The 18,888-nt window shown below is 35.5% G+C and overlaps 2 protein-coding genes across 11 annotated transcripts in view; both read right to left on the bottom strand.

Moving 5' to 3' along the window:
* Window positions 1-1,604: 1,604 nt before the first annotated feature.
* LOC111810797 (cell division protein FtsZ homolog 1, chloroplastic-like) lies at window positions 1,605-6,502 on the bottom strand. The gene is made up of 6 exons (XM_023697591.1): window positions 6,167-6,502; window positions 5,693-5,792; window positions 5,311-5,540; window positions 4,658-4,825; window positions 2,304-2,537; window positions 1,605-2,142 (listed from the first exon to the last, which is right to left on the bottom strand). Exons 1-6 carry the CDS (start codon window positions 6,422-6,424, stop codon window positions 1,852-1,854), a joined length of 1,281 nt encoding a protein of 426 aa, XP_023553359.1. The 5' UTR covers window positions 6,425-6,502; the 3' UTR covers window positions 1,605-1,851.
* Window positions 6,503-8,846: 2,344 nt separating this feature from the next.
* The window catches only part of LOC111810758 (DNA mismatch repair protein MSH5), a 12,533-nt gene continuing 2,491 nt past the window's right edge, over window positions 8,847-18,888 (bottom strand). For 5 of the 10 annotated variants that reach the window (XR_002817439.1, XR_002817444.1, XR_002817443.1 and 2 more), the window contains exons 7-34: window positions 18,503-18,657; window positions 18,300-18,401; window positions 18,208-18,235; window positions 18,102-18,133; window positions 17,953-18,010; window positions 17,725-17,811; window positions 17,532-17,588; window positions 16,508-16,609; window positions 16,379-16,423; window positions 16,053-16,130; window positions 15,741-15,791; window positions 15,570-15,651; window positions 14,530-14,603; window positions 14,341-14,440; window positions 13,977-14,076; window positions 13,754-13,843; window positions 13,601-13,665; window positions 13,451-13,509; window positions 11,758-11,834; window positions 11,582-11,668; window positions 11,278-11,339; window positions 11,109-11,170; window positions 10,632-10,685; window positions 10,463-10,548; window positions 10,027-10,058; window positions 9,710-9,944; window positions 9,489-9,585; window positions 8,847-8,997 (exon numbers count right to left, since the gene is read on the bottom strand). Coding sequence is in view for 3 of the 10 variants with exons in the window: in XM_023697533.1 (XP_023553301.1) it covers window positions 9,505-9,585; window positions 9,710-9,825; window positions 9,921-9,944; window positions 10,027-10,058; window positions 10,463-10,548; window positions 10,632-10,685; window positions 11,109-11,170; window positions 11,278-11,339; window positions 11,582-11,668; window positions 11,758-11,834; window positions 13,451-13,509; window positions 13,601-13,665; window positions 13,754-13,843; window positions 13,977-14,076; window positions 14,341-14,440; window positions 14,530-14,603; window positions 15,570-15,651; window positions 15,741-15,791; window positions 16,053-16,130; window positions 16,379-16,423; window positions 16,508-16,609; window positions 17,532-17,588; window positions 17,725-17,811; window positions 17,953-18,010; window positions 18,102-18,133; window positions 18,208-18,235; window positions 18,300-18,401; window positions 18,503-18,657 (2,046 nt within the window). In the remaining 7 variants the exon portion in view is untranslated. The remainder of the gene's footprint in view (window positions 8,998-9,488; window positions 9,586-9,709; window positions 9,945-10,026; window positions 10,059-10,462; window positions 10,549-10,631; window positions 10,686-11,108; window positions 11,171-11,277; window positions 11,340-11,581; window positions 11,669-11,757; window positions 11,835-13,450; window positions 13,510-13,600; window positions 13,666-13,753; window positions 13,844-13,976; window positions 14,077-14,340; window positions 14,441-14,529; window positions 14,604-15,569; window positions 15,652-15,740; window positions 15,792-16,052; window positions 16,131-16,378; window positions 16,424-16,507; window positions 16,610-17,531; window positions 17,589-17,724; window positions 17,812-17,952; window positions 18,011-18,101; window positions 18,134-18,207; window positions 18,236-18,299; window positions 18,402-18,502; window positions 18,658-18,888) is intronic. The other 5 variants (XM_023697533.1, XM_023697534.1, XM_023697535.1 and 2 more) reach the window with 5 other exon arrangements.

The raw sequence follows: 18,888 nt of genomic DNA, 5'->3' as shown, positions 1-18,888 counted from the left end.
TACAGCTCTCTGAGTTTCTAAGTAGGTTTTGAAGTTTTGAGCGATACTCTGATGTGTCATAGACCCTATCGAGGTTTGAAAGTTGTTCATTGAGTTCTAGTGCTGAAAATCTCTTGGACAAAGAATTTCATCTCGGGGTGAACAAACTTTATGTTCTCATGCTTAGTACATTTACATAGCCTCAACAGTGGACATTCGGTATCCTTGTTTGAGGGCGCGACCCCATCAGATCTCGTAGGACATTATGACATCTCCCCTGAACACATTTGTGTAAGGTTAACTGGCGACCCTTCCATAGAAAAAATCATACAATCAACATCTGGGGGAGCAACTTCGTGTACTCTGGCAGTCTACCTATGTGGTCCCTCATCCCTCTCAAGGCAGGTTTACAATATAGTGAGTTTGTTTAAGGGACTCCTGACTGTTTTCACACACAATAGGTCGACGCACTACACTATTTGACCTAGACCCGACTTGATAGTACCTATACTATTATCGCTTGGTAGGGCACTACTAGCGCTAAGGATGTACCAGAGGAGATAGGAGCGGAGACTCAGGTGATACTACTATTAGATTTGTTAAGCTTCCTTATTCGTCTAAGCTATGGAGGTCCACTAGGTTCTTAGGGGCTTCTAGGTAGTTTTATTCTTGTCTCTTGTTTCTAGGACTCTTAGGACTAATTTCTTGAGCTAATCTCTTCTTTGGGTGTACACAAGTCTAGACCTCTGATCGTCGCCCATAATTTTGGGGTGTAAGGTCTACTAGAAACGTATTGACCTAGGTCAACAAGTAAACCTTTTGGGGTGTAAGGTCTACTAGAAACGTATTGACCTAGGTCAACAAGTAAACCTAAACCGCTCTGGCTATAACACCATAATCTTAACTTGGTTCTCTTAGCATGCTTGTTAGGAAGATATTTCTATCGATCACCTAAAGTCGGGAACACATAATCTACTGGGAGCTAAGAAGGTCTATTGGATTCTTGGGGCAGCTAGGTGGCTTAGCACGAACTTCCAATTCCAGGATATTTTTTAGTCTGGGAGCACTAAGATCTAGAGTCTTTGGTAGTCACTCATGATCTTAAGTTACTCGGTTTACTGGAGATATCTTGACCTAGGTCATCATCGGGAGAATACAACTAAACACCCAAAGCTAAACATATTATATCATGCAAACATACCAGCAAAAAAATCAAGCTCAATGGGGGAGGTAAAATCCATCAATCGCTTGGATCACACATCACAATAGACCATCATTCTTTCTAACATAGCGGAAAGCATTTAAAACATCACGTCCAAAGAGTACTGCCAGACTTAGTCAAAAGTTGTGTCATAAAACTTGGCCACATTTCCATCGACTTCTTAGTGTACCTGCACAACTCCATGATGGTTGATTTGCAAGTGGGCGCTGGGAGGTTCAGACATGGGTGTCGCTCCAAATTTCTCAAATGAAATGAGGACAAGGAGGGGAGATGAAGTAGGTGTAAGATATGGATATTTGAAATTCGCAACCCTGGCTTCCTATTTGTATGCTAATTTGTTTAATGGGCGAACTACATAGACAAAGCTAACTTTTCTAAACAGAAACATGAAACACAGTCATCATATTCACAATCAAAATCAACTAACTAACCATTACTTGTTTCAAATGACGAAACTTGCTGATAACAAATCAATGAATTAGCAGCAGGCAGGAAGAGGATGCCTGCAAGGCTGGCTGTTTGTTGTCATTCAAGTTGAAGCAACTAAACTTGCAAGAAAATAACATATACAAGCACAGATTCACGAGGCTTTGCTAAGGCAGGTGAAAATTCTGCAAGAATAATAGAATGGGAATATTGGCTAAAAGAAGCTAAAAGAAGAGCCTTCGACCTCGATTAGGAAGTGTCGGTGAAGCAGCAGCAGCAGCAGGCGATGATAAGCTAAGAGGAAGGTTTGAAGAAGTCTTGGTGCTTTTATCTTGAACTCCTCCACTCACTTTATCAATAAGTTTGGAAGCCCTGGGGTCAGCTAACAATGTCTTCTGAAAGGACTGAGAGAATCCTGTTGCAATTATAGTTACATGGATTTCTCCACTGTACCTATCATCCACAACTGCTCCAAATATTATGTTTGCAGATGGATCTGCCAAACTTGTCACAACCTGCCATTTTTTTTTATATCCCCAAACAAAACATCAGTTTGTATTCGAACCCTAAACGATGAGAGAAAATGGTGGCATGGTAATCGAGTCAACGGAACCAGAAGGCAATAGAGAATATCGAATAATCCATATAATAAGTTCAGATGTCAAAAGTTCATAACCTGAGATACTCTGTTCACTTCCTGTAGAGTTATGTCCTTTCCCCCAGTAATGTTATATACTACTCCTGTAGCTGACTGAATGGATGATCCGATCAACGGAGCCAAAGTTGCTTGCTCAGCCGCTTCTTCTGCGCGATTTTTACTAGAGGAAACACCAACTCCAAGCATTGCAGTTCCCGAGTCTTTCATGACGGCTTTCACGTCAGCAAAATCCACATTGACCAGCCCTGGAATCTGGAAAATGAGGAAGTGAATACTAGATAAATAGTAAGCAACAACTAGCAATGACACAAATGTTTACTAATTGAGTCAGCTTCTAAAGCTACTTATAACATTGATATAAAAAAACATCAGAAAACTTGGAAACTATTGAGGCCTCAACAAGTTTTTGCGATGCACCACACCATGCTCGACACAATAAAAGCGTTGGTACGTCTGTTTATTAGAAGTTCTCTAACAACCAAATAATGGCCAAGCAAATGAGAACGATTGTAAAAATTAGGAAGTCTGATAGAAGCCTACATAGCAAGTCAAACAGTTTGTGCGACCATCAGACTGATCTCAAATAATTACCCTTGCTTGACCAACTTGAAGGGAAAGCAGCATGTCGCCTCTCCATCTCAACCATCCAAGGATGAGCAACTCATAGACTTGTGTGTTTTTAAGTGCATGAAAACGTGCACTTAGGCAAAGGCATGCCACCTTTTAGACACACATGTTAAAAAATATGCCTATCAAAAAAGGGGTTGAGGTGTAGAGAAGCACGCCTCAACGATTCAATTGCTGACATATATATACACATCTGGAGGTCAGCCAAAAGCCATAATCATATAACTCTCCTTCCTTAGTACTGTGGGTAACAAATTGATTTCACGCCTACCTCAGGCAAGTTCCTGTCTCTCTACGGTACTACCTCTCTTTTTCTTAATTTTTCACGCTCCCTAAAACTCTCTTTCTCTCTCAATCTCTCTTTCTGCCTCCGTTTTCTCTTTCTCAATGTCAAGATTGTCAAATGAACAACATGAAAGTAATGTTTACTTCAAATAATTGGAAGATTTGCCTCTCAATATCAAGCATATATTGTCAAAACACTAGTGAAAAATGTTCATTACAAACAAATGGAAAAATAGTAAATGGAATAAGGTACAACAAGGCAAGCAAATCGTTGATGCTCATTTTTTGGACTACAATTGTGTTTGATCTTAAGGTCTTGGACATTTAGTTACAGTTCTTAGATTGGTAGATGATGAGAAGAAGAACAAAGACAAATACATGACACAGAGACAACATAAAACAAACATGACAACACATCAATTTCTAAAAAGGACATAAACGTTGCAGATATGTTAATATTTTTAACTAGTGAATATGTGTGTTTATTTTGACATATTAAATATTGAACACGGAAAAAGCATATCTAATTTCTAAATTCAAATATTAAAAGTGAATACAATTCATTAAAAATGTGAAAGGTAACCAACAGTATGCCTTACAATAAGGTGTAGAAATCAAACCTAAAAATAGAATCAAACAAGTAGGTTTTCTCTTTTCATTTCTAGTGAATAATGGGTTGTGAGCTTTTAGCTCGAGAAGAGTATTTATTAAAAAAAGGAAGAAGAAAAACGGTGTCATGAAAGTGTTCATAATATGTTAAAAAATAGAAAAAGAAAAACAACTAGAGAGTCGGACATTCTTTTTTCAAGTACGCAGAAATAAACAGACATTTGAAATCATTGATCGAAGATGGTAACTCTATATGCACCAACCTTTACATGCAGTGGGTATTATTTAAATCTAGAATTTACTTCTAAACATTTAGCAAAATAAATGAAGTTATTGGTCGTTTGCATTCCTGTTATCAAAGTTATTTCCCGCTCTAGTTACACAGGACGAGAGATGTGAAGAGATCACCTTCAACGAAAATGAAGGATTCTTTGACAACCCTATTGTTCTGTGAAACTCATTGAGGCTCAAACAACATCATCATAAGCTCACATATCTGCAGGCTTGTTGTGGATTTGTCAGACAACCCTATTGTTCTGTCAAGCTCATCCTTAACCCAATTGTTCGAAAAGTTCGTCCTTAGATTGATAAATAACCCTATAGCTCTGTCAAGCTCCACAACAGCCAATCCACTTCAATATGTAGAAAAATGTTTGAGCTTCAATGATAATAAATGATCCCCCCCCCCCCCCCCCCCCNTAACACCATGCCCCTTCTCTTTCAACCCATTAAACTCCACAGTGAATGTCTATTCTGAAGTAGTTTATCTATTTTCATTTAATTCAAACCAAGTCATTCATCTCACATGCAAAATGCGGAGGAAAGATATATGTATCACAAACACTTCTCACCGTTATTATGTCAGAAATTCCCTGTACTCCTTGACGTAGGACATCATCAGCAAGAAGGAAAGCATCTTGAAGAGGTGTCTGCTCATCAGCAATATCAAGCAACCGATCATTGGGGATTACTATAAGAGTGTCAACATTTTTCTGCAGCTTTTCAATGGCCTCCAGAGCCTGAGAAGAAATCAGCATTAAAATATTAGAAAAAATGAATTCAAAATCTTCCATATCACTAGATGAAAGAGGCCTGCCCTCCATGTTATCCACAAGAAAGTGATATTTCAAATATAGCCGTTGATTGCATGAAAACATAATGTAAAACCAGCAGCCAGCTTATTCCAAAACTTACAACCAACCAACCCCCAATAGCCAGAACAGAAACCATTGACTAGTTGGATTAAAACAAGGTCCTTCAACACATTCTACAGAAGGCTACCCCTTATTCAGTCGATTATCATTTTTACCTAAGCAAAAGGAAACACCACATCCTACTTTGTTACACACCACAAGCAAAAATTTGAAGGGCTAAATCACACACATCCCTAAGATAATCTAAACCCAGGGAAGTTAGGAAGAGGTTAAGTCCATCAAATCGCAAAGGAATCAGTCAATAAGTAAATATGCAATCCTCTTTTGTTTTAGAAAAGGAAGAAATATACCTGCAAGGATCGCTTTCTTCCTTCGAAGCTGAATGGAAAAGTAACAACACCAACAGTCAGGTAACCTGCCTCCTTGGAAATCTGGGCAACGACTGGGGCCGCACCAGACCCAGTGCCTCCACCCATACCTGCCGTTATGAATACAAGATCAGAGCCCTTGAGAGCACTGGCTATCGCTTCTTTTGATTCTTCTGCCGCTTGTTCCCCTAAAAGTGGATTCCCACCAGTACCTGCATCTCTATCAAGGTACAAATCAACAAAAGTCAAAGGCATTCATCAATAGAAATCAACTACTTAAGCCACACGGTTACGTAGTCACATGAACTTCAGAACACATTCCCAAAAAGCCACAAGAACCAAATGAAAAGGCGAGGTTCCTGACCTAGCCCACGCGTCAGAAGGTCTCCAATTTGAAGTGGATTCTCAGCAGCAGACTGTAATAGAGCTTGAGAATCCGTGTTTATAGCATAGAAATCAACACCCTAACACAAAACTCAATAACCGTAACCATCAGTCTCCATTATACCCAAGCAACAAATATAAACTTGAGCGCACATTATACCGTAAATACAAACAACAACAAAAAAAATCTATTTAATTGAATGATCACAAATTTCACCATTCCCACGAAGTAATGAAGCTGGTTTATGGATCCAATAAATGATTTAATTTTTATATAAACGCTATGTAACACATTTATCATCGCCAGAAGACATAAGAAACTACAGGCTCAATCCGATAACGGACTCCAAAGAAAAAATGCACAAATCTACACGAATTTCTACTCTAGAATGCTCCCAAATCCAAGTCGCTGTACATGAAGCAAAATTTATGCAATGCAAGGAGAAAAACCCACCTTCAATCCGCTGCCAATCATGCGATTAACAGCATTGTTGCCGCCTCCACCAACACCCACTACCTTAATCTTAGCGGAATCCATATGCGAAAATGAGCAGCCCACAACACCAACATGGTGTCTTCGAGAAGGACATTTCCGCTTGCCATTAAAGGAGGAACAAGTCCAGTGAAAGTTGGAGGGAAGGAAGGATGTCTTGGGATAAAACTGAGGGGGAATCGAAGAAGATGATAGATTTGTGAGTTGAAAAGCTGCCATAATCGGAGAGTCCTGAGTCCCCAAGAAATGGAAGATAGAGAGGGTAAGGGGCAGATGTAGGTTTTTAGGGTTTTAGAAAAATAAGAATATTATCTTTCAAATTATACCATAAAGGGTTACAGTTATCTATTTCTTCTCTACCTCGTTCCAAAAAAATGGTTAGAAAAATAATTTGGACCAATTCAAAATTTTGAAATGATTTAGTTAGACGTGCGAGCTATTCGAATAGAATTTATGACCCATTTTCAAATTGGATTGTGGCGTTATTATTTTTTAAAATTTTTTTATAAGTCCGAACACATCACTAATATCAATTATAAATGTTAAAAATATTTAATTTTTTTAAAAAAATAGGGCAAGATTAGATTTGGTTGTAACTCTATCTTTGAGTTGGTCAGGTTGACATGACTAAAAAAATGTTAACCCACAAACCGTGCCGGATTTTCGGTTTTCAAAATATTTCACTTAATCTAAACAAAAATAATTAATTCAATCCAACCTTTATAGCTTGGATATGAACTAAATAGTTAAATGCCTGTGTAAGTTACAAAAATTTGTGTAGCTGCTCATAAGGTTTTTTTTTTTTTTTTTTTTTTTTTTTTTTTTTTTTTTTTTTTTTTNTGACCTCTCATAGGATAGTCTTCATTCTTAGAAGCGAAGAGTAAGTAACGTGACTATGTTGCATAAGGCAACTAGATGCCGAATTCGAATTCAAATTATGGTGGTGAGTATGTAGTTTTTTTTATAAATTTTCGAGGAGAATAATATTTATTATCAAAAGACTACTCATAACTCCACGACAAAATGGAGTAATTGAGAGGAAAAAAAAAACGTTCATAAAGATGGCTAGAAGTATCTTAAAAGTCAAAAGATATCATATATTGCACGTATTTCTTACCTCTTGAATTGAGCTCTAGCTTAGAGTGTGTCTGGTATGACTCCTTATGAAGTATAGTAGAGTGAGAAATTATATGTTCAGTCATTGAGTTTTTTTTTTTTTTTTTTTTTTTTTTTTTTTTTTTTTNAGCTTCTTATATTTGAGATAAACTAAGAGAGAAGTTAGACGATAAATTTCAAGGAAAAAATATATATTATGGTGGGTTATATTGAGAATTATAAAGCTTATCGATTATATAATCCTATGTCAAGAAATATTATTATTAGTCGACATGCGATTTAAAATGAAGATGAATATTAGAGCTGAAACGTAGCTTTCAAACCAAAAATTTAATTTCATGTTAACATTAATGAAAATGGAGGTACTTTTAAGAGTTCAAGCAAGTAGATATTCACGAAGTTGTGATGAAGAAATCTCACCAAGGAAAAAGATGATTTTGCTAATCTTACGTTATTTCCTGGTACTGATTCTATAAATTTTTATGTGAAGAAAGATTACGAAAAATAAGAAATTGATGCAACAAAAAGAAATGTTCTATAAATTTTTATGTGAAGAAAGATTACGAAAAATAAGAAATTGATGCAACAAAAAGAAATGAAATATAAGAGTTGAGGCGTAAATTTTTGTTTATTTGAGTGTTGTAATTTTTTATTTAGAAAGGTAAATGAATGAGAGAGTTTTCCATTTTATTAGAAGTTGTAAAATTAGAATCATAGTAAGATCTTACCAAGAAACTCCTAAGCTTTAGGAAGATTTTGTTTTTGATCTTATATTATCACTTACAAAATTAATTCAAACACACTCTTAATGCAAATAACTTGTGAAGATGAAGATTTGAACAACACTCAACATCTTGTCAGTCAAAGAATATTTAACGGTTTAGTTAAGGATATATATCTTAACTAATTGAGTTAGACAATGTACTTCCTATTTAGATTTCTTTTTAAAATTAATAATAAATTTTTTAATTGTAATAAAACTATGGTGCTCAAGTAAATGAGAAGTACATAAATTAAACGATATATTTGAATGAGAGTAATCTTAAGGATATATTGGTGGAGAAAGACTTAAAAGAACACCTTTCTTTTTGATAATCCAATTATAAGAAATACAAAGTTAAAACAAATAATTCAATGTTGATTTATAGGGATAGTTTTCACTTAAAAGTACCTAAGACAAGTAAGTAACTTGACCATGTCCGGGAGGATGCTTGAGAATATCGAGACTATCGAGTATCGATTTCAATTTCAGATTTCAATTTGAATCCTAAGCATCAAGTATTTATAATTACATTATCCACTTTATGAAAAATTTAATATGATCATGTTCTTACATTTGAGTTGACATGACTTTCCCGATACTTTTAATAAATCTTGAATTTTAGTTTTTCAAATTTTTTTTTAAAAGTAAAATTAGCTATATTAACAATAATTTTCATGCAAAAAAAAAAAAAAAAAACTAACCGTAAAAATTATATTTAAGGTTAATTAAAAAATAAAGAGAATAAAATTGGACACTTGAACATGGAACTAAAATGGAACTGGTATCAAAGCATTAGCAAAAAGATGTTATTTTAACAATTCCCCCTTAATGTTGTCTGTATTACCTCCACTTGGGGACGGAATCTTCTGTAAACCATACTTGAAAGTCTCTCCGAAGATGCTACAATTGGAAACTGTACGGATCAATGACAAATTTAGTTCAATAAAGTCTCATATTTTTTTCATTCTGATTCTACTCATTTAAATATGAACATTTTATGTTAGAAAGAACCGTAATTAAAGAGCAACTATTTGACGTGATGTGACACAAACAAACAAATTATCGATATAAAAAATAGTTAACAGGTTACACATAATTAGTTTAAAAATATTGTATACTACACGTTATTACACGTTCGGTTAGGAACATGATCATAAGCTCTTTGATATGATATTGTCCACTTTGAGCATAAGTTCTTTGGGCTTCTTAAAAAGCCTCATACTAATGAGATGTATTCTTATTTATAAACTCATGATCCTTCTCTAAGTTAGTCAAGGGACTCCTTCCCAACAATCCTCAACATGCCCGCTATTGTTCAATCAGTCAGTCACATCGACCCAAATCATAATAAATTAAAATTTAAAGTTTAGAGAGATAGGTGTGTTGAAAGAAAAATAGGATTACCTTAAAAGATGTTGGATTAAGAAGGAAATATGCCCTGAAAGAAACGGCTGAGATCACACTTGTTAACATCAAGTCCTAGCAACTTGTCCACCGCGTCCTGTGTCAAGTTCAAAGTTCAAACACACCATTACTCTGCCAACACAGCTGGGGAGGCATCATAAATAGTGCAGCAAACAACACAAATAACTACAACCCAAGGAAAAATTGAAGTCACAAAACACCTGGTATAGCTTGTCCTGAGCGGATAAATTCTCGTTGTGCAGCCGCTCAACATGCTTGTTATTCCCCATAGCATCCAAAACAAAGGCTGCTCTCTTAATAACCTCATCAGGAACGCCTGTGAAAGAAATAAGATTAATTCCCAGCAATAATGATTACTTTCAATTTGAAGAATGCAGAAATGTTTTAAACTCATCTGTCTTTGAGATATACCAGCAAGTAACGCACAATGCAGACCTGTAGCAGAATATAAATTTACAGTTCTGAAAAGTACTTTTACATGAAGATTTATCTTTCTGTATTTATGTCATCTACTTACCATAGCTAGGAAGTGCGTGTCCTGGGACCAAACTGCAAAAGAATAGTGTCAAAAATGGAATTTTTGAGTGCATTAAATCCTATGTTTTAAGGCTAAAGAAGGGTTAAAATTTACAATATGGCCCATAAGATAACATCTAAAATCTAATGCATAGAAGTAATCTCCATGAAAACCAATGAAAAACTCCATGAAAATCTCTGAAAACATCTTGTTTCTGGTCTGTGTAAGTTGAGTTAAAGCGAAGTTTCTTGCTTCTTTTCTTGTATGCTTAAATAGAATAGAATAAATGGTAAAATGTCTATCTTCTTTTTTAATTTCAAATTTAAAGAAACTAATAGAAAAATAGATTATCAAAAGCAATGAAAAAAGAATGGCTACGTAAGGAGAAGCTGGGATTATTAGCAAACTAACAAAAGATGAGTATCACATATGTTACCGATAAAGAAAAACAATATCTTCATTTTCAGTGCAATCATTGTCGGGTCGTATCACGCTCATGTTGTAGAACTTGATCCTTTTACACTGGAATAAGAGAAAGGGGGCATTAGAAATTTCATGTCACAAGACCACAGATGTTTTAGAATAGAAGAACGCAAATGAATTACCATTGGCAGTAGACTTTCATTAATTAGCTCAGTTAGATGAGTGCACACCAACACCTGGAAACATGAGCAATCATTTTAACGAATGCTTATAATCTAACCCTACGTAATTTTGAAACAAAATCTTTCATTTTCCAGAGGCAGCTTCATAAAATTATTTTTTATTTTTTATTGGCCCCTTCACTCTTAAAAGTTTTCTATTAAATACCTTACAAAAATTAAATTCAACTGCACAAATTCTTATGAAAGTTCACTAAAAGGTAGTAAAATAGAACAAATATGAAATTTACAGGATCAAAATAGGGCATTATAGTAAACAGATTTGAATAAAGAAATGAAAATAAGAGTAAAAAGGAAAACTGAATTGACACAACGAGCTGTTGATGCCCCAAAAGATTTGAAACTTTAAACAACACTTAGTGAAGAAAGAAATAAACCAAGCAATCAAAACAATATAATATTTAGGAGAGGAAGTCAAACCTTTGGAGAGTCATTAGAACTTGCAAAGTGGTCGATGGTTCCACCAAGAAGACCAATGCCATCTTAATTGTACAGACAAAACAGTGAGTTTACAAAATCCTACGCATTGCAACTGCCAAACATAGATCATACGTATACATTCAAATTAGTGTAAATTGGTGAGCCTAACCTTCTGTAAGGGTACCTTTACCAAATTCATCTATCAAGCACAAAGATTGACACGTCGCCTGCCTGAATTTTTCACCATAATAGTATTTAAATAGAAGGGTTAGTGTATTTTGTTAATAAAAGAAAATCAATGATAAGCAGATTCAACTGTTAAGGTCATGCCATTGCTCAAGCACTCGATTCTAAGTTTCCACTCTAGACGTTAGATATGCAACGATCAAGATTTATTCTACAAATATCTTGCAATCCCTGTTGTTTTTCTGGTTGTGCAGGCAGGGCAGGTAGGAGCTATTTATTGAATGTACCTGAGCATCATCCCAACTTGAAGTAAGTCAATCATAAAAGTTGATTGTTCTGCAGTCATATGCTTGCTTCCCATAGCACAAAATATTCTGCAAAAGCCCATTATGCAATCATTGATAAGCAATAATTTAAACGCAACATTAGAACGAGGGAAGATATCATCACATGGAATGCGGACCTATCAGTCAAACCCACGGTTGCAGCATCTGCTGGAACAAAGCTTCCTATATGAGACAAGAATACAATAAGAGCAACCTGGAAGGTGCGGAAGAACTGGGGTTAGAGCTATGCAGACTTGTTATTCCTCTTCATTTCTCTTCAACTCATTAATGTACATAAAAGGGGGGCAAAGGCTTTGTCCAAGCCTCACCTCACGCAGAAGCAGAGCAAAGGAGGAAAGAGAGCCCCCTCTTCATTTTTCGTAATTTAAAAAGTATGTAAAATATTTAAGATTTTGTAGTTTACCTCTTTGCTCCTCTAAAATACAGAATTAAGATATTTTGTGCCAAAAGTTAGCATGTAAATTTTGTTCCTTCCTAAGAAAATTTCTGGTCTGCCCTTATCCTCAAGTTATCCTCCCACTCATTCGTGACTACATGAAGCGTGGAAATTTCTCTTTACCCTGACCCAAAGGTGCACCTTATTCTAAAGTGCAAAGATGGAAACTGTTGGACTGCAAGGTGGAACAGTTCCAAAGATCATCACATATCCATGTCCTTTAGTGAATGCTCTGAGCTAAACAACTAGGTTGGTTCATGCAGTTGAATCCCGTAAAAAGTTGAAGGTTCCACAATGAGTTCATTGTCAGAACTAAGATGAGGCAGAAGCGGTATACCTTCAATAATAGATCCACAAGCGACATGAAGTTTTTCTTTTTTAAGTTCAACATGTGGGGTGAGGAATTCAAACCTTCAACCTCTATGTCTCGAAAGTATATGTCTTAACCAGTGCTAACATCATTAGGAATTGCTAATCATTGGAAGTTACTCAGCCTAGGGGCATCACTACCATAAAGTGACTTGAAAGGCATAGTTAACAGATGAATGATGGTAATTTGATCCAATAAATCCAACACATGCCAAAGCTTCAGTTTACTGGGTAAGACAACAGCATGGTTTTTGGAGTTGTGAACCCAACTTCTGAATTCAAGTTGAGCCATCCTCACCATTTTTAAGGTCTCTCTAATTTTCTCTTTAATTCCCCTTATAGTCATCTTCATCCACAAGGAGCTCTGATGATCAATTCTTGCATTAAGTAGAAGAGAAAATATTGAAGAGGTGATACAGTTCAATCGCTAAAACTCTGTTGGATCCTTCCACGTATTGCATCGCACTTCATGAAATAGCTCAAATTTATTCTCTGCTCTGTGCTGCCTCCATCATCCTCCTTAACCATCCACCTCCATTTTAATCTCCAGTTTAGTCCATTGATAAAATTTCCTTCCTGGAATCTCGGAAGCTTCTAACCACTAAATACTTTAATTCTTCCTAACTTCTAATTGTCCGTCACTACATCTCCTTCATAACTGGCTAAGCTGGCTATAACCAACAGATGCATCGCAGGAAATATAAACCTGGAATTAGTAACTGTTTGTGTGAACTTGTTCTGACCATATCCAACTAATCTTTCGTGAAGAAAAGCACTCAGTGGCAAGGAAAATCAGTTATGACTTTCCACAATCAGTCATAACACCCTCTCTGCAATAGATCTTTAAACATAGATAGCTTTAAATGTCATTTACGGATCCATATTATTACTTCATTTACAAATGAAGACTGAGAAGAGAATGAATTCACCAAATATGCAATAACGTGGAGAGAGACGCGGAATAGCACACCATTTTAGAAAGGAAAAAATGAACATTTATTTACCTGTTTTATGTAGATACTTTTACCAGAATAGTTTGGGCCAGTAATGATAATAACTCTTCCTGAAAAGACATGAACTTAAGAAATTATTAGAAGCAGATGCGCATTTCCAGTTTGAAGTTGAATACAGCTATGGAATGCACCATCAATTACCATCATCAAAAATCTTCGTGTCATTTGGAATAAACGTATCGACAGCCATTTCCTGCAAAATGTGCCTACAACATATGTACTACAAATCTAAGTACTCGCTTATTAGAGTTTGAGTGAATATTCAACATGACCTGAACAGTCAAAGGTTCCAACCTTCCATTCTTAATATCAAGCATGCTATCTGCACTTAAAACTGGCCTTACATAGTTGTTTTGACGAGCAATCAGTGCTAGTGATAAAAAGCTGTGCAAAACCATCAAGATGATTGATAGATGTTCAAATGCACAATGAGAAAACCAACTATTCAGGGTCCTCCAAGAAAGTGGTAGCATGTAGAGACGACAGAGATAAGTGAAAAAGAAGAAAATATTCTCACCAATCAAGCTCAGCCGCGAAATCTACAGCCTTAAGCAGATGCAGAGAGAAAACAAGTATATGTGACACCAAGTCTCTAATAATTGCCCTCTCCATGTCTTCTAGGAATCAATGAAGGCAAGGTCAAATATTTTAAGAGTAATTTAATTAACGTGACAATTTAAATTAAGATGAATGGCTTTGTTTTATTTTTTTAATTTCCATCTGTTAAGGGTAATTTTTGTGGATAAATTGGAATTTGGAACTAAACATCAAAATCTTATTCAGTTCTGCTGAAATATATGGCAACCAACAGAAAAATCTTTAAATAATCTACTGCAAGAAATTAAGGAAAATACAGAGTAATAGGAACGAACACATAGTACCTAAAATTTTGTGATAAATGTCTCCAAGTAGATTATCCAATTCTCGTGTTTTTGGACTACGGTAAAAGTATCTCTTTATATCTCCATCCACATCAGAGAACTGAATTTGTAAAAATTTAAGAAGCTTTTAGCTAAAGCAGATAGAATAATGTCAGAATTATCAGTTATAACAAAGATTAAACAGCTTACAGCAAATTCAAAGTCTCGTAGGATCTCTAATGTGCCTTCTTCAAGTTTCTCTTCAAATATGCATAATAAATACCCTGGAGGGGGGAGGGGGGTTAGGCAGGAAGAGAGATAAATTCCTGGCTCCTGTTGCCGGAAAATGAAAACACAATAACACACAAGATATGCATAACACTGATCACGCAAGACAATAACACACAAATTTGTTGAGGATTGTTGGGAGGGAGTCCCACATTGGCTAATTTAGAGAATGATCATGAGTTTATAAGTAAGAAATACATCTCTATTGGTATGAGGCCTTTTGGGGAAGCCCAAAGCAAATGAGAGCTTATGCTCAAAGTGGACAATATCATACCATTGTGGAGATCCGTGATTCCTAACATGGTATCAGAGTCATGCCCTTAATTTAGCCATGTCAATAAAATCCTCAAGTATCGAACAAAGAAATTGCTAGCGAAGGTATACAAAAGTGACTTATGTGTCGAACAAAGGGTGTACTTTGTTCGAGGGCTCCAGAGAAAGGAGTCGAGCCTCAATTAAGGGGAGGCTCTATGGTGTACTTTGGTCGAGGGGGAGGATTGTTGGGAGGGAGTCCCGCATTGGCTAATTTAGGGAACAATCATGGGTTTATAAGTAAGGAATACATCTCCATTGGTACGAGGCCTTTTGGGGAAGCCCAAAGCAAAGCTATGAGAGCTTATACTCAAAGTGGACAATATCATACCATTGTAGAGATCCATGATTTCTAACACAAATTAACCTTACACGGACGGACCATGCAAGATAATGAGTAGCTTTTTTTTCTTTTCTTTTTTCCTTTTTTTTTTTTTGGTTTTCTTTTTTCACTGCATTAAAGGATGGTAATGATCATGTCCTAGTTCTTAAAAGGTGCAATATATGGGATGACAACACATTGAAAATGGTTGCATAAAATCACTTTAATAGGCCATTTCATATACTTGTCCTAATTTTCCAGCAGAAATGCCTATAAAGTATGGATAAGTTAAACTTTTTCTGTGAAATGCTCTGGAAAGAATGCGGACCTATTTGATGTATATAGACTATACAGGGGTCAAGCTTGTTTTTACACAACTGAGGAAATTGAGCAACTTCCATTGATGTAACCTGTCAGGAGCGGTGAAATTAATGGAAAACTCATTCGTGCAATCTACTTGACATCTAACTTTTGAAGTTTTAAAACATGCATAATGCACCTCCTCCAAAAATTGAGGCAATTCCTCATAGATTTCCCTCAGCTCATCCAACTGTTAGCCATCCAAAAAGAAAGAATGTAAGAGTTTATATCCAATGTATCCAGAAATAAAAGCTAAATACTACGTCAGATTTAAATTGTCATTATTATTCTTAAAGACAACAAACCAACTCTATGCATGCTATACCAACAAACTAACCGTGGAAAGATGACAGGACGATCAGTATCTCGTCGGACAGGCAAAATATGTCCCTCTAAGAATATAATAATACTTGGGTAAGAAGAGCACTTAAACTGGTTAACCATCTCTCACCTCATCACAAAAACCCTCCTTCACAATTGTCTCATATGATTTCTCTTTGCTTCTACTAACATCTAAGACGCCAATAACCTTCAAGATGAGAAGCCAAATATTTTATGAGGACCATTACAGAAGTTCATAAAGGGCAATCCAATGAGCTTATAGAAAATTCAATCATGGTAATGTACATTTAAAGGACACAGTGAAGGGATAATGACCCTTACTAGTTCCATCACTCCAATTATAATTAACCCATAGTTTCTTTCTCCATTATAGCAGAAACATCAGCGATTAAACAGAAATATAAATAGAATACCAGGGAAGTAAGAAACAATGACCAATTCATAAACATAAGCTAACTCTGTTGTAATGCATGAATTGGCCTGCAATAAACAAAGATTTACACAAGGCTCATTAAAATGTCAATTTGACCAAATAGAAAGTGAGTCAAAGATATTATTGGGTACCTTCTCAACAATGTCCAAATTTAAGTACTTCATGTTGTCTCTAAGATTCTCTGACATGCCAACTTCAAATATTTTATTCACGTGCAGAAGGGAGCAAACACTCTGCAGTAGAAAAAATAATAAGAGACAGAAGATCAAAACAAAAGTTAAAAAATTTATTGCTAATGAAAAATGTCTCACGATAGGGAGTGGTACCGATGGAAAAAAGTAATAATAAAAATGAAGAGAGAAAGAGAGAGACAGAGAAAGAGTTGGAATAATAAAAATGAAGAGAGAAAGAGAGAGACAGAGAAAGAGTTGGAATAATAAAAATGAAGAGAGAAAGAGAGAGACAGAGAAAGAGTTGGCATAATAAAAATGAAGAGAGAAAGAGAGAGACAGAGAAAGAGTTGGAATAATAAAAATGAAGAGAGAAAGAGAGAGACAGAGAAAGAGTTGGAATAATAAAAATGAAGAGAGAAAGAGAGAGACAGAGAAAGAGTTGGCATAATAAAAATGAAGAGAGAAAGAGAGAGACAGAGAAAGAGTTGGAATAATAAAAATGAAGAGAGAAAGAGAGAGACAGAGAAAGAGTTGGCTGCCAACTCCCCGTGAATTTTCTCCTCATTCTTATAAAAATCAGATGATAACTGGAAATAATCTTGATAAGAGGAAAGGAATTCTAGTACAATGCTGTCAAGGAAAAATGATTTTCCCAACCTCACATGATCACTATTTGATTTGACAATAATGATGGTGCATTAAAAGTCATATCCATGGTGATATAAAAGATCATTTGATGAATTTAACATTAAAAGATGTTAACTTATTCAATTATCGACCGAATTTAAATGTGACACATAGTCACATGCAAACCAATGGTGAGCAAAGGTTAAGACATCAGAACAAAATTATGCAGCAATTCTCTCATACCTTGGACTTGCCTTTTTGACCAACAATGGGGCACATCCAAATGATGACGATTACTAATTAGACGGGCAACAGAGTAAAAAAGTTACAGCATTTTAAAAGGAGGTTAACAAACCTTCAAGAATGAAGTCCAATCACCAGAAGAATATGTTGAGCTCGGGGAATTGAATTTCTTCCATGTAAGAAAATTTGAAAAAATATACATATTAAGCCAATTACAAGTGAAAACTAACTGCCCATGTTTGTGGGTAATGTGTTCGTCAAGCATAGATTACAGAAATTATGAATAATAAAAGAAACCCTGCTACCTTGAGTATATGGGGAATGTCCTTGACAGTCTTTAGAGTTTCACGTAAAGAATGCATCAATTCCTCGGAAGAAATAAAGAACGTTATCTTTATTGTGTTAATTGTTAAAGAACAAAAGCATATTCTTATCCTTCTTTTTCAGAATTTTACGACATAATACATATCGTTTACACATTTCAATGTAAACTCGCTTCTGTATTGTCAAACAATGGATGGAGAAAAGGATACAGCATTAAGTCGCTTATTCAAGTTTTCAAGATCCACCAATGGCCTCAGGAACCAGTTTCTAAATAGAAACAGTCATTATCCAAGTTTTAGGAAAATTAGAGATATATGGAGAAAAGGCCGTCAGTAAGTTCCTAGTAGAAAATGTGCACCTCAAGAGGCGTCTACCCATGGGTGTCACACACTGGAATGAGGAGATGGTATCAATAGCGTGTGTATATGTGCTTCAAATTATAAAAGAAACCAATGCACGCATACCTTATTCATCATGCCAAATACAGAGAACCTGCGTCAAGAAATATTAGTTTAGTTTCCTTCAGAGCAACACTGACAAGTAAGTTCTCAATCACCCTTCTTTTGCTCTTCCAATGCCCATATGGCTTGGGTGTTTGTCGGTTTGAAATATCTGCAATGCTTCCAAAGCTGTTGCATCGAGTTTTAAAAATTTGTTTCTGTTTTATCAGAAGTGAAGGAAGGATTAATATAATTTTTTTTTACTTTTTAACTTTAAGTACAAGTAATTTGGCTTATAAAATAATAAGTAAAAGGATACAAAGAAATTTCTATGACAGAATCAATCGTTATTGATGAAGTTCCAAGTTCCTTTTGTTCAAGCGTGTCCACGATCCTTTCATTTTCCAGTATGGCAAGAAGACCCCCACTAGCACGAATTTGAACATCACTTCCCACGTCCATCATAGAACTCAGCTATAATTGTCCGTAGGAGGAAACATCACCAATCCCACCAAAATAATTGTTCAATTCCAGATAAAGAAAAGTTAAATTGACACTGCAGTGGAACTACAAGCAAAAAATTTTATGGAAGTAAACATTAACAGATTACAAAATTTCTTTTGCGATGTTAGGTACCAATTCAAATAACAAAAAAAAAAAAAAAAAAAAAAAAAAAAAAAAAAAAAAAAAAAAAAAAAAAAAAAA

The sequence above is a fragment of the Cucurbita pepo genome, chromosome LG14 (assembly GCF_002806865.2).
Source record: "Cucurbita pepo subsp. pepo cultivar mu-cu-16 chromosome LG14, ASM280686v2, whole genome shotgun sequence".
In the NCBI taxonomy this organism is placed as follows: Eukaryota; Viridiplantae; Streptophyta; class Magnoliopsida; order Cucurbitales; family Cucurbitaceae; genus Cucurbita; species Cucurbita pepo.
This window is presented reverse-complemented; position numbering and strand designations above follow the sequence as displayed.

Coding starts and splice junctions, on each gene's coding strand:
- LOC111810797 (XM_023697591.1), bottom strand. CDS start 6,424: ATGGCAGCTTTTCAACTCACAAATCTATCATCTTCTTCGATTCCCCCT. Junction 5,541..5,692: donor CCTTCTGACGCGTGGGCTAG/GTCAGGAACCTC, acceptor ATAGAGATGCAG/GTACTGGTGGGAATCCACTT. Junction 2,538..4,657: donor GAATTTCTGACATAATAACG/GTGAGAAGTGTT, acceptor CTCATTTTCCAG/ATTCCAGGGCTGGTCAATGT.